The sequence below is a fragment of the Serinus canaria genome, chromosome 4 (assembly GCF_022539315.1).
Source record: "Serinus canaria isolate serCan28SL12 chromosome 4, serCan2020, whole genome shotgun sequence".
Taxonomy (NCBI): domain Eukaryota; kingdom Metazoa; phylum Chordata; class Aves; order Passeriformes; family Fringillidae; genus Serinus; species Serinus canaria.
This window is the reverse complement of record NC_066317.1, coordinates 44,119,362-44,133,915: the sequence shown is the minus strand read 5'-3', so window position 1 is coordinate 44,133,915 and position 14,554 is coordinate 44,119,362. Positions and strand designations below refer to the sequence as shown.

The window sequence follows — 14,554 nt, the reverse complement described above, 5'->3', positions numbered from 1 at the left end:
TTTTAAAACTATAGAATCTTAAAAGCAAAAATTTAAACACCAGTATTTAAATATTTGAAGACCAGTGTAACTGAATATTTGCTACATTGATGCATGAGCTATATGTGTCAAAAAATAATGCAAAAGTTCACCTAAGTTTACGGATATTTATATTTCTAGTTTTTTGTTTAATCTTTTCATTACTTTTTTGATAATTGTCCTTCAAGTGTAAATTATTTGTCTTCTTCCTTTATGGCTTATAAAATATGCAATTACCGTCATCACTACCAAACGCAAATAAACCTAGGTATCTAAAATTGCTCTTTCTCTAATAAGATACATCTTACCAGATACATCTTCAAAACTGAAGATTAAATCCATCTTATTTCTGCCGATTGACATTTTCCATACTTAGTTTACATTATATTTAGACTCAGTTTGTTATCATTCAGAGAGCAAGAATTTCATCTGATTATTTTCAGCAGTATGTGGTATAGTACAAGAAGAGACAACTTTAATAATATTTTCACTTGATAGCCAGATGCAGGACAGGCTGAGCAACAGAGACCGTGAGATAGCCAGCTTACATCGCCAGCTTGATACATCCCAGCTAGAGCTTGCAGAAATGGGAAGAGTAAAGGAAATGGCTCTGAAGGAAAACAGGCGACTGCAAGATGACCTGGCTACAATGGCCAGAGAAAACCAGGTATGAAGACAGTATGTGATACTGATGTGTTAAATCATTTATTGCTTGCTTGCATCAAAACTGCTACATCCTCAATTTTGATTGATGTGTTTAATTATTGGTATTTCTTGAGCCCGGGATGTTGAAAATCACTGGGCAGAAATCGTAAAAACAATACTTCAGATGCTTAAGTGTAGTCAATGCAGTGAGGGAGAAACAGGCAAGCTTTCAGTTTGGTAACCCTTCCTCAGATTAAAAAAGAAATCTAAATAAAATAAATCTAGAACCCTATTGTTTATAATGTAATGAAATTATGTTAATTGGTTATATTGCTTGGCAGTTGGTATTTAATTGGTAAAGATTGGATTTTATTATCTGTGGAAGTAATTATTGAGAGAGAGAAAGAAACTCCAAAAGCAGACATCAGCTTATCAGGTGAAGGTGAGAAGGAGAGGAAGGGGATTGGTAGCACATCTGAATTTGTTCTGGTGCAGTGATTCATTAATTTCATCCATCTAGTTTCCATGAAGCATTGGATTTATTGAGTGAGGTATGCCATATTTTAGATGAGGGTGTTTTGGAGATCAGGGTGTTGGAGGAATAATGGGTTGGTTTTGTGCAGCAGCTGGTAATTGCTGACCAAAAGCCTCCCAACTCCCAGTGCATGACATGGATGTCTCTGTAGTATGGACAATGTAGTATGGAGTATGTTCTGTATGGACAATTTATAACCAAAATGTTTCATGTTTAGAGGGTAAGTAACATCTTTTATTGGGCTGAGCTTTAGCAAGTCTTTGTAGAGGGTATGTGAGAGTTATCTTAAGAGTGAACCTGGAATTTTGTTGCAGCTCACTACATACATCTTGTATAGCAAATACAACTATTTCAGCTCCTTGTGAGATTCAAATACCTTTTAAAATTTTCATCCTGAGATTCAAATGTTTGTTTGAATTCACTGTAAGTGCCAACACTAAAAACAATCAGGACATTGTTAACTAAACCATTTATTTCAATCCCCCTCAGTCACCCCAGCTGAGTCTGATGCCACAAAGTATAATATAGCAACATGTTTCAAGGAAGTGATGTAGGACCTTGAACAGTTCTTGCAAAACGTATAGTGCAATATATAAATATGGGGATGTATTCTTGAAATTAGACCTACTCTTTACAGGTGCCTAATAAGATGAAATATTGAATAATATCACAATGTGTTGATGGAAGTTTTCCCAGTGTTTGGGAAGCCTACCACAGAGACAGGCAGACTGATTTTAGCATATGTTAAATAAGGCATACAGTAAAAAGACTAATGAATAGTAATATACCACAAAAAGAAGAAGGGGATGAAATAAGGCAGGATCCTTAATTTCCCCGCATTTGATCATGGACATAGAAAAAGATACTTGCAGTTTTGGCTCTCTGGGCTAGAGGACTCAGAAGGAGAAGAGTGCTGAAGTAGAGAATGAGCAGTGCAAATATCTCAAATAAGATCCATGGTGCATTTTTGATGTTTAAGTATGATCTTAGTAGTGTATTTAGTTATTTTGTCTTGTAATTCTACTTTAAAATGAATGTTATTATGTTAGAAAGTTGGCTTTCTATTGATCTAAAACTTTCCTTTACTCAGGGATACTGAATCTTAAAGCTATAAAAATTCCAGCTCCCAAACATCAGCATGTCAAATTTTCCAAAGATCAGTAGGATGTGTCATCAGGGAAGCTGCATGTTTTATGAACTGGTGGGATAGTCATTGTTTATTGTGATTATTCTTGCCTGGAAACTCTTTGGTGTATCTAAGGTAACAGGGGATATTTCTGAACTCTACAAATCCCAAAGAGCTTTGTAAGTAGAATAGAAAAAAATCTAGGGCATATGCAATTACTTTGATTTAATCTGATAGAGTATTATATAGTAATTAATTTACTGCAAAGCACAATTTTGCCTTTATGCAATCTCTCTAGGCTATCAGTACTGAGCTTGAAGATGCAATACGTGAAAAAGAAGAAATGAAAACCAGGGTTCATAGTTATATAACTGAAGTCTCCAGATTTGAGAACTTGATAGCTTCAAAGGTAAAAATATAATCTGTAGACAGTTGTTACTGCATTCAGTAGAACAGAGTAAGAATTGCATGGTTTGGGTGCTGAACTCTCTGCCTGTCCCATTTCTTTCTTTTGTTTTTCCTTATTTTCTCCGCAGTGTTTAAAGCTACTAGTGTTAATATAACACATTGTTAGATCTGAAGCACTGATTAATTGTAGCACATCACAATTTCATGGATCATGTTTCAGTTTGCCATAATGCTGGAGATTGACAAACATGTCATGTTTGAATGTTATTTTGCCTTTTGCTTTTTGGGTTTTGACCAGGCAATCAGTAAAATAATGGGTACTGTTACATGATTGTAGGCAGCAAGCAGCTTATAAAGTGATTTTAATTATTTTGCCCTTTTGGAAAAGAAAAAAAATTTATCTGTTCTGCATAAAATTGTAAAAATAGTGCTCTGGTTCAATGTCCTTTATCCTGATACTTGGATTCAAAAACATGATATATGTGAGTTAAAACTTAAAATCATTTTAAAAAGATAGGATTTATGTCAAGACAACATGAACTGGCAAATTTATTATGTAACTTTGAACTGGGAAGAATAAGTTTTGATCTGACTTCAACTTGCATGTCTAGATGAATGCATGTAAATTCAACCACTTTTTACAAGTAGAAACTGAAGCATGGAGAAAAAGTTAAGGTCAGTAGTAGGTTAGCTTAGAACTATCAATCTAAAATATTTAAAGTTTATTTTTTAAGAATTTTACAATGTGTTCAAACTACTTCAGCTACAGACGTGGCTACATCTTTGGCAAATGATAATCCAGTTATTCCAGTCGGGTACCAGGAAGCTATAGAATACACAGCCAGCAACCAATTATGAATGCCAACAACCAATTATGAATGCCAACAACCAATTATGAATGCTTGATTTCAGGGATTTTTCTAGTATTGTATCTGGATAATTCCTGTGGAGACAAGGATTTACTTTACTGCACAGTGTTCACTTGCTAAGTCTCGGGTTTCTATTTCCTAATGTTCTACCTGATCCTGTCTGCACTTCCCAAGTTCTGCAGGATACACAGAAGGAATTTCAGAAACAGTTGCCTTTCTCATTAGATTTATACTGATTTATACTACCAGCCTGCATATCCCTGCACATTATGTGAGCAGGGAATGGAAGTAAATAAGAAAAATCTATCCCTGCCTTATAATCCACACTTGGCCAAAGTAAAATTCACAAGCAACATTTGTTCTATCACTGCACAAGTGGAGAGCACCAAAGCTTGCATTTTTGTATGTCTGTGATAGACTCCTTAGGCATATATGCTCTAGTAGATTACCAGTGTTTCAGGCACTGCTGAAATACAAGTACTTATAAGAGTAAAGTAACAAAAAGAGCTGAAAATGGAATTTCTTGGAAAGGGCAGCACACAGTGTATCTCAGTAATGTGATCCTTGACAATGCAGATGCATCCAAAATCCTCTCCTGAGAGTCTTAAACTCATTAGCATCTCCTAAGTGTAATTCCATTTTAATAAAACTTAATGCCATAACTGTATTTATTTGCTGTTTGAACTTGGAAAAGATGATGAATTTTAGTAGTTGCCGAATAGTGGGATGAAGAGGATGAAGGAAGTTCTGCTTTCTAGGGGAAAAAAAAGAAGAGATATTGTAAGGAATAGGCATGAAATGAGATCAGACAGCTTGAGGGTATGTTGATCATTGCAGAGCGATTTACTGTTTCATTAGGAAAAAGAAAACCAAGAATTGTTGGAGAAGTTCCGGATGCTCCATACACAAGCTGAAGGCTGGGAAATGAAGGCTCATCAAGCTGAAGGAGAAAGCAGCTCCATACGACTGGAACTCCTTTCAGTAGATACAGATCGGAGACATCTTCGAGAGAGAGTGGAGTTTCTGGAAAAAGAGATTCAAGGGGTAATAACTTGTGCAATGAAATTCCATCTAGGACAGCGGGATACATCCAAGTGCTTTTTAATAAAGTCAATGTATGATTTTTAACACCTTTTAATTTCTATATGTGAATGTTTCAAATATGAACGCTGGAGTTTTTGAAACAGTAACTGATTAGTTACTATTAGTTTAGATGTGCTTTGCTTTGCTTCACCCCTGCTTGCCCAAAATTAAAATCCTGGCATATATTTTCATAGTTTTAGATCTCTTCTGTTGGGTTATCACTGTTACTATGGCATTGTAAGAAACTTTTCTTTAGTTGCTTCAGAACATTTGCATTTAGCTTTATGAGTACTTTGCAAGCTTAGTTCTTATGTTTCTCTGAAACTTTGAATTAAGTATTTGAAGCATTGGTGGCTGGAGTCAAGGTAAAAATCTGGTAGACATCCAAATTCAGAATCAGGATTCCATAATACTGAATCCTAGACCAATGTTGTAGAGCATAACGTTTATATTTTTGAAGCAGAGGTTTATATTTTAGAAGCAATAAGAAAAGTTCTGGAGCATAATTGTGGTGAATTGACTACATTTTGTCCTATATTTCTAATTAGCCAGAAAGAGTTAGAGACTATATTGTAAGCTGAGTTAAAAAATCGGTCGTATGTTTGGGGTTTAAGCTTTTTAATTCTTGTTCCACCCTTTTATAGTACTTGTATAATTATTCAAGTTGGTGATTAAAAATTGCAGAGATGGTTTATTAGTTGCTCTTAGCTATGTTCTAGCTAGAGGGAAAGAATATTAAGTTAATTTTATAGGGAAAATAACGTGTTTAAAAACCCAGGTTATTCAACAGGAAACTCTTAAATTTAACACTGAAAATGTATCCATATTTGGTTTTGTTTAGCATATTGTTGCACATCAAGTATATGAATCTCAGATCTCCTCCATAACCAAAAATATGTCCAGATTGGAAGAGGATCTTAAACGTGAAAATCAGGATAAGGCTTCTGTGTTGGCAGACCTCACTTCTGTGAGAGAACTCTGTGTGAAACTTGAGGCTAGCAAAGAACTTTTAGCTCGACAGCTGACGTCCAAAAGCATGGATTATGAAAGGGTAAGCAGCAAAGGCAAATTTACTTTGCTGTAACAAAGTAACTTCCTTTGCTTTTAATAGGTTTTGGAGAAAATAATTACTTCTTAGAGCAAGGTAAGTTAATTTACATCATTAATTTTGTGGTTTTATATAAATTGTAAATTTTACAATATACAGATCTGTAGCTGTGGGTTTTGTACAAAAAGAGGGAGTTTCTTTGATTCATTATCACTGCAAAATGTTACAGGTGTAGTTTTAGCTACACCTAACAGACAAGTTGTAAATATTTCTTTTTGTTTTTAAATTTACACAAATTTTATAAAAAGCAAATAGTGCACTTCTTATTTAGATAGTAAATATCTTACCCTAATGGCTTCTTTTCAATTCAGAAATTTAGATACAGCTAGAATTCATTGAATATTTTGAAATAGTTTAAAAAGTTCTAAATATTCATATTTTCTGAACCTTTTTCTTTACAGCTGATTTTGTCTTCATTTAGTGACTTGGTCAGCATTTCTGGGACTGTAATATTCAAGACCATGAGAACAGTAAAATTTGTTTATATTCACAGAACTGAAGAGGAAGACAAGTATTCTTACATTTTCAGCCAAGCCAAGATGCTAATTGTGGGCTGATCTAGTCAAATAGAATGAAGTGTAGTAAATACTATTTTTGTACTTGTGTAAAGTTCTACTATTAAAAGCCAATTTGTGTTCCAGGTACTCACCTAAACATTTCCAGCACTCAGTAATGCAGCTTCCAGTAAAACATTTGACAGATGTACAGCTTGAATAGTTTTAAATTAAGTATAGTTTAAAATAATTGTAGCCTTTACATTATTTTGTGAGCTCAGTTTCCTATTCTTTTTTATGAAACTTTCGTTCATTTCAGTTTTTGTAACAACTCTTCGCAAAATAAAATTCTCTGTGTTTGTAAATTAGTGTATTAATAACATATAAAATTTGTGCCTTAGGTTCTAGGAGAATTAGAAGATACAAAATCAGAAGGAGAGTTGCTGAAAAAGCAGCTATCCAGTGAGAGACTTACAGTTCAGAATCTTGAAACGTTATTGGCTACTAGTAGAGACAAAGAATTTCAGAATCAATTAACATCCCAAGACAAGGATACCGAAATTCGGTTACTGAAAGACAAGCTAACACTGGCTGAGAGCAAACTGTAAGTTTTAACAAATGTGTGTGTGTTATGTGGTTTGCAAAATCACAAAATCTGGGTGTTTGATACGGCTGAGCAGATTTTTGCAGCAATGTCTCTTGGCCTTTCATGGCATCATTTAAAGTTTCTTTACAGGTCTTTCATATTGCTTTCAATTAATCAGCACTTTGGTGGACATCAGTTTAGTGCAAGCAGTAAACTCAAACAGGAGTTCCAAAGGAAATATCCTCTACGCAAAATTTCAACGTGTGTTTACTTCTCACAAAAAAACCCCAAGTATATTAAATTCATGGTAAATGTGAAATGCTTATCTACTGAAGATGCTTGTTGTCCTTGCTTTGATTACATAAATCATTATTACATAATGATACATACATTTTCACTTACATAATAGTGAAGTCATAGTTCTTTAAAAAAAGCAAAAGTGCTTTTCCTGCTCTTGATATTAACTGTTGTGGGAAAAATCCTATGTCACTTATTATTCCTTTGAAATACAGAACTAAACCTGACACCTCCACTAAATGTGGCCAGCAACAACTTCTGCTGTGGATCTGCCTAAAGAAGCAATAACTGTTAGTAACTCTTGTATAGGAAAGACCGATCTGTTTGGAACAATGAAGTTGAGAGAGGAGGTACTTTGTGTGTGTGAAATTCTCCTAAGGACACATCGGCAGGAACTAGTGGTAGCTCTGCATTAAACAGCAAGAAGGAGGAGTAGCAGCCGAGTGCAGATGGTGAAGAGTAAAGTCAAACCAGAATTTCAGATGTAGAAATCCACCTGTTTAGTAAACACTAATGTAAGGAGAGAAAAGAATTGTGGAAATTAATGGAACAGGTAATACTCCTCATGAGATAGAGAATATAGCTCCCTTAAACTGTCACGAACTTGCTGACACAGATGTGCAAGAAATATGCTTTTGGTCGATTTATATAGAGGCTATAACTTGTGATAGCTTATGATGGTCCACCTCAAGTAGCAGTGTTCTCAGTGAATCTGGAGATGATGACATTATTATTGCCCCTGTGCCAGTAATTGCTTCATGTTTAGTACTGTTGAGTTTTGTTTACTTGAGGAAAAAATGTTAATTGCAAAAAACATAAGCTAATAGAATGTCCTGATTACAAAGTTCAATGTGAAAGTTAGAAAAAACACAAACCAACAAAATCCCAAAAACAAACAAACAAAAAGTAATCAAAAGGAAAGGAGTTTTTAAATTAAATTGAGTTTTTTAAATGAAATTTAATCCAGTTACTTTGTGTACAAACATAATAAAACTGTTTAACTAAGTACCTAGTAATTTTTTCACTATTTTTTCTTTTGCACACATTGTAGGGTTCATTTGTTTTTTGTAAATGTTAATACTTGCAGTGTTAATAGGGTGAGATATTTGCAGGAAGAAGGAAGATGTTCTCTTGGAGGAAGAGTAGCCATTCTGTTGAATTCTTTTCTACTGTTTATTTCAAAGGTTCTGCATGTTACTAGGCAAGTGTTCAGGTGTAAGAACTAGCTGTATATATCTTATTTTCTGCTAATTGGTTTGTGATAGTTGTAGTGTAAAGAGCAGGAACTTTAAATGCTCACAGCTGTGACTGACCTATGTAACAATTATGTTTGTGTCTTGCAAAACACAGAAATTCATTTGACTTGGCAGAATTTCAGCTCTGACAAAAATCATGTGCCAATATTTTTGAACATTATTTAAAGTTTTAGCTTTATAGTATCTGTCCTGCTGCTTTATTTAGAAAATGGCACTGCTACAGCTTTAGAAGGATTCAAGAATTAAGTTTAACTTGTGAAGTTCTCCAGTGCTGAAATTATGAGTTGTGTAAAGAATAAGTAGTTGTTACTTTGAGTACTGCATGGGTGATAGTACAGTAAATGAGGTCTTGATTGTCTAGAGTGATTAAAGAATTAAATAAACAGAGAACATCCATATAGCTCTCAAGAAGTAGTTTAGCTATTCTATCTACTGTGAAAGAGACAGATATCCTCTGAAAATTGTGAATCATTGTGTAAACTTATATGATGATTACTGTGCATAAAGGGTTTCAAAATATTTTTAAATTTTTGGAGTGATTTACTTAATGTTCTTAATTTTGTTTAAATGTCATTGACACGGAATGACCTCAGAACTCACAAACTGTTTGCTTTCTTTCTTTATTTTACAATAATGATTTTGGGCCCTGAATTCTTACCTCCATCCTGAAAGCATATGCCTGTCTTTGAAGGACATATAAGCTATCATCAAGATGTCTTGTCTTCTGCATCTGTTCTCAACATACTGGATCAAGATACCACCCTAGGAATTTTACTGATGAGTAGGGAACATGGGAAAAAATATTCTGCGGTTTTATTTGGAACAAATCTCTTGAGTAGTTTTTGTCTTCCTGGAGTCAAAGACCAGTGGGTGCCAGACAGGAAGTCTGTGACTGAGCTGGGAGTGGAACTCATTTTTCAGAACTCCATCCAGTGCTTTAGCAATAAACTAGTACAACTTTGCTTTTCCACAAGAGACTTTTGAGCTCTCCACCTCACAGTGGCTTTGAAGACTGTATGGAATGACATAGCTGTCTAGATTCTTGTTTAGACAACTTACTTTACATGCAACAATTTCTTTTTCTTCCTTTATAATGTAATTGATGGTATTTTGCGACCAAACATTGAACAAGCCAAGCTGATGATTTACTGAGATTATTATGTTAATTATGTTTCTGAAGATTTTCAAGGCTCCTTTTAATTTTGATTCTTGCACTTGAAACAGTTGGGTCCAAATACCAAGGATGTAGTCAACAAGATTTTGTACTCTGGGTTTTGCTGGTCTGGTATTTGCTTTAATACAATTTTTACTTAGATTTGGTTCAGTTGTATTCATGGCTAGCCAGATAGTTCAAGCCTACTTGATAAAATTTTTACTGAAGCCATTGTCTGTTAAGTTTGTAATTTTTTGTGGATATTTACTGCCTTTTCCTTCTTTTTTTTTTTACACAAAGACTATCTCAAATTGCAACAGAGGACAGTAAAGCAATAAACTAATGATTTAATTGTTTTGTCTGTTTTTATCAAACATGTTTGTGTTTACCTTTGTCTGAAAAAAAGCGTGATGTCGTCAGGATATAGTGAGAGGCTTGCCAACTTCTTGCTTCATTCTCACCTCAGGTTCTTCCAGAAACATTCTGTTGCATTCATTTGATTCTTGCTGCTTTGAATTTGTCTTTGATTTAGTTTGTTTAACAACATGTTCAGTATCTGGTTTTGTTTTATCTTTCTCTAACTTCTCTAAGCTCATAGCTGACATTGTTGAAAGAAAACTTTGTTGCTTCTCATGATTTTTTTTAGAAGCAGCAATAATAGAGAGGTTTCCATGCTTCGAAGTAAAGTCGCACAGATGCAGACTGATACTGATGTTTTAAAAAGGAAACTGACAACTGAGCGATTTGAACGGTAAGCTGCTGGTTTTTCAGTGAGTTCACTCTCCCTCCTTATTTCTTCTTTCTCACTTTCAAAACTGTTGCTTTTTTGAATGGCGAGGAACTTTTATGGAAAACTCTGTTCCTCTTGTCATACAAAATTTTCATCTTGAAAACTGCTTAAAGAAAAAACCTTGCAGAGTTTCTGATTTTTTTCGTGAGTTTTGTGAGTTTACCACTGCCTCTAAAAATAAAAAAAAAAAAAAAGCCTTCTCAAGAATTAGAATGCAGGGTCTTTACGAGGAAGCGAGACTTTTTGCAAGGCTCTGCTTTGTTCCTTTACCGTGGTGCAGTGCCAGGTGCTGTGTAGCTGAGGGTGCTATGTGTTGGCAGGGAGCGAGCCATCCAGGAGATGCGTCGGCACGGCCTCTGCACGTCCTCGCTCCGCGCTTCGCCTCCGCTCAGCTCCACGCTCAGGTCTCCCTCGCCTTCTCCAGAGCGCAGCGCTGCCAGAACAGCTGAGCAGGCAGCAGCTGAAAAGTAAGTGATTTGAGTGTAGCAAGGCTTTTCTGTTTAAGAGTCAGGTGTAAACTGTTTCTAAATAATACCTTTGTGATTATATGAAAGTGTTACACGCTTCAGATGTTTCTAAGTTCTGCTTTTGCTGTCTCTTCTACTATAAAATATTGATTGCAACCAGTAAATGCAAAGTGCTCTCCAAAGACCATATAATATAATGGATTCTCCTTCCTCTTTTTCTTAATGGCCTTGCACCACCTGATAACTTTCAAATATATGTTGCCTGCATATTACTCCTGTTTATTATATCCAAATATACTTTACCAGTTTATTATTGTAAATAGTTATCTCCAAACAATGAATGGTTCATATTAAGAGGAATGCCATGAAATTCTCCCGAGTACAGCAATGAAGGAAAGACACTCCAGAGAAGAGTCCAACTAAAATGCATTTGAACCTTAGACTAGATTAAACCATCTCCAAAACAAGTGCATAAAAATAATTAATGTATTTTCTCATTGTTAGTGGTCGAATCTATGAATGTCTAAGATCATGATCACTATAGTCCATAAAAAAGAAATCAAAATCGGCCTCTTACCTGTTCATTTTCACTGGCATGTTTGTTCTTTTAGAGATCATTGCTGCTTTAGATTATGCCAGTTATGTGTTACAAGCGTGATTATTGACTGTATGGAATTGTATTGACCTGTCCTCTATTGAATAATAAATTGTAGTGAAAAGGGGAAGGACAGGAAGAGATAAAGAGTAATTGTAGGTAATATGTGTGGTGTGACAGCTCATGAATCTAACTAACAGATTTTAAAGTTTATTTTTACTGATAAATACATATGGCTTGTTCTAGGCTTACCTTTGTTAACAAAAACACAAGTTTCTTGAGAACTGAGCTCAGCCTGGCATGAACCCACATTGTCAGCAATTTTTGTCTTCTCGAATTTTAGGGCAAAGCAAAAAGTGGAAACTGTAGCAAATGAGATACTGACAGTGGGGATGAAACAGCAGATATGCCTTGTGCTTTACTGGTGAGCCCCTAGGCATAACCTGTTATGTTGCAAAATGACATTTTGACTGAGGTGATGACAGATGATACATTTCTGAGAATGAGTATCTTCAGTAGAGTATTAGTCTACTAAGAGTCTTTAGTCTTTTTTGCTTTACAGTGAGTCCTGAGAGCAATAAAAAGTCCAGTTGCTATGCTTGTAGTGCACTATTTTTATCTAATATTTGTATCCCTAGTTTTAACTATGTCAACTCTGTACCATATCTTACCAGAAATTACCCCATTTTCATGAAGTGTTTATTTTTAAAGAACGTGGTTTTTAACAACTGAACTCACATGCAGTTGTTATGCATAGCTTGCCTTTTAAATGTATCAATTAGAGAAGAATGATCTCAGCAGAACTGTTACTGTCTTTTATCCTTCTTGTTTATTCCTTCTTGGGAGCTTACCAGAGTAAAGTGTACTCTGTAGTTACTGTTCTGTCGTGGTACAGCTGTCTCTCTCTGACCTGATTTCATCTTCTCAAGAAATTTTCTCTTCCTCCTCATCTCACTGTTACTTTTGAAAATCATTTTAGCAATGGGTCAGTGGTGTAGAGTTTTAAGTAATATGCTAATAGTTGATATTTGGAATAACAGAAGACCATTTGAGGAGGCTAAAGCTAATTACTACTTTTTATCCTAATATTAATTAGTAAAATATGATAGTTACCTTTATTTTGACATCTTTCTTACTCCACAGAAATGTGACCATCAAGGAATAACCAGTACTTGAGTAGCTGAAGCATTACCTTGTTACAAGGACTTTTTTATATAAATTATGAATACTTGTATTTTACCTCTGTTTTCTTCAAATCACTGATTACCTTTGAAACCTCTGAGAACGGGTGAAGTAATCAACTTCGCAAAATTCTGCTTTCCCAACTGGCAGGAGTGACTGACTTTTTCTGGCTGTTTGACAGGTTTTGTATCAAGCCTGGCCAAGTTTTCTTACTTTTTGGAAACATAATAATTAAAAGAAGGAAATGAGTATTGATTTGACAATCTCTTGTTTTCATTTTTCTATTTTATCTGTTTGTTTATCTCATATGATTGGAGAAATTTATTCATCTTAATGTGAGCTAACATAGAATAACATCCCCAACTGTGTTAAAAATGCTGAGCCAGTGTATGTTTTCTACTCATGATGATTTCCTATGTTTGGGTTTCTAACAAGTGTTTTCTGTTTTCAGGTTATCCTTTATGGTATTTAAAAGTATCTATTACCTATTTTGTGAATGCATTTTGTTTACTGTACCTTTTCTTAATAAAAAATATATCAGTTGTTCTTTATTACTGTTTCTATGCATCTCCCTTTGTTTAACCTTTGTGTGAAATTGCATTTTAAATATCCCCATATGTAACGAAAAGTGAAGAGAAAAATTTTTAAAGATGTATTGAAATACTTTAAATATTAAAAAATTCTCAAAGTATTTTATATTAAAACTTTTGAATCATAGCTGGAGATGTTTTTCAAATTTTGGTTTTAAAAGTTCAGAGCAGCCTGGAATCATTCACACAGTTAAGCTCAAGCTGTTGGAGAGGTGACACAGGACTTCATGTTGTGACATACATATTAGGTAAATGAAGTGAGAACTAATCTTGAAAATATCTGATGTGTTTAGCAGAGGAGCATTTCAAACTTAGGCTTTGAAGTAAGGTGCAGTTAGGAACATACAGTTTTCTGAATAATTACATGCCAGCAGGGTGACATGGTGTGTATTCATAAGAATTACACAGAGCACTGGAAAGGGGAGGATGCATTGCTGTATGTTGTTGCACTGGCCAAAAGGTCCTGTTCTGCTTGCCCAACATCCAGTAAAAACCTGTGATTACCAGCTAACATTACAAGCATCTCTGAGGTGCAAACAACATATTAAATAACATGGGGGAAAAAAAATTTTTTTTTTCCTTAGTTTTTTTCTAGTTTGCAACAAGATTGTTCTACTTAGAAGTTACTAAGAATGTTGTGTTAACTGAAAATATTGTATCATATATTATGTATTAAATTTTACTGATTAAAGCCAGCTTAGAACACCAATTCAAAAATACCTGAAAATACTTGTATCACTTGAGGCTTCTCAGCCATGTAGGGAACTGTGTATTCTTGGTGCATGCATCTGACACATCTTACTTGCTAGGTCTTTCATTTGCCAGTTACAGGAGTGAAGAGGATTTTGTCTCTGTTACTTACCCATTAAGACTGTTTATAATTAAGTCAGTAGTTTCCACTGATGCTAATTGGTGTTAATTATTCAGGTTGATTTAATAAGGAGGAGAAAACTCATGTCCTGCTCTTGATGTCTTCAGTGGTGACTTTTAAATATCCTGTTTTGTAAATGAACCCTTTTAAATCGGAATTATTTTTTTAAAAGCTAGTGTTCCACTTTGTTGAAAACAGTGTGTTTCATCTTACTGAAAAATGCACGATTTGGCATTACAATTAAAACCATAACACTTCAATTAATAGTAATTTCTACATGGATTTATCAGTTACAAAGAATTAGGACCTCATTGAACACAGGTGTTGTAATAAAATTGGTATCATTGTGGTGAGCAAAGCCTGTGCAAATTTCCAGTATTAAAACAGTACTAATATTTAGACTGTAGTATAGCTGTCAATTTGTCTTCTTGTTACTATTATTTTCTATACATTTTTATAAGCAAACTAGAGTAAAACAAAA

The 14,554-nt window shown here is 34.6% G+C and overlaps 1 protein-coding gene across 7 annotated transcripts in view; it reads left to right on the top strand.

Annotated features, from left to right (window-relative positions):
• The window catches only part of CEP135 (centrosomal protein 135), a 35,094-nt gene extending 21,930 nt beyond the window's left edge, over nucleotides 1–13,164 (top strand). For 5 of the 7 annotated variants that reach the window (XM_050973843.1, XM_050973842.1, XM_030239280.2 and 2 more), the window contains 8 exons: nucleotides 517–685; nucleotides 2,623–2,733; nucleotides 4,460–4,645; nucleotides 5,526–5,735; nucleotides 6,688–6,890; nucleotides 10,225–10,329; nucleotides 10,689–10,835; nucleotides 11,774–13,164. In XM_050973843.1, coding sequence (XP_050829800.1) covers nucleotides 517–685; nucleotides 2,623–2,733; nucleotides 4,460–4,645; nucleotides 5,526–5,735; nucleotides 6,688–6,890; nucleotides 10,225–10,329; nucleotides 10,689–10,835; nucleotides 11,774–11,858 — 1,216 coding nt within the window. In that variant the 3' untranslated portion in view covers nucleotides 11,859–13,164. Of the gene's footprint in view, nucleotides 1–516; nucleotides 686–2,622; nucleotides 2,734–4,459; nucleotides 4,646–5,525; nucleotides 5,736–6,687; nucleotides 6,891–9,097; nucleotides 10,201–10,224; nucleotides 10,330–10,688; nucleotides 10,836–11,773 lie in introns of those variants that run through there. The other 2 variants (XM_018926327.3, XM_018926336.3) reach the window with 2 other exon arrangements.
• Nucleotides 13,165–14,554: the final 1,390 nt, after the last annotated feature.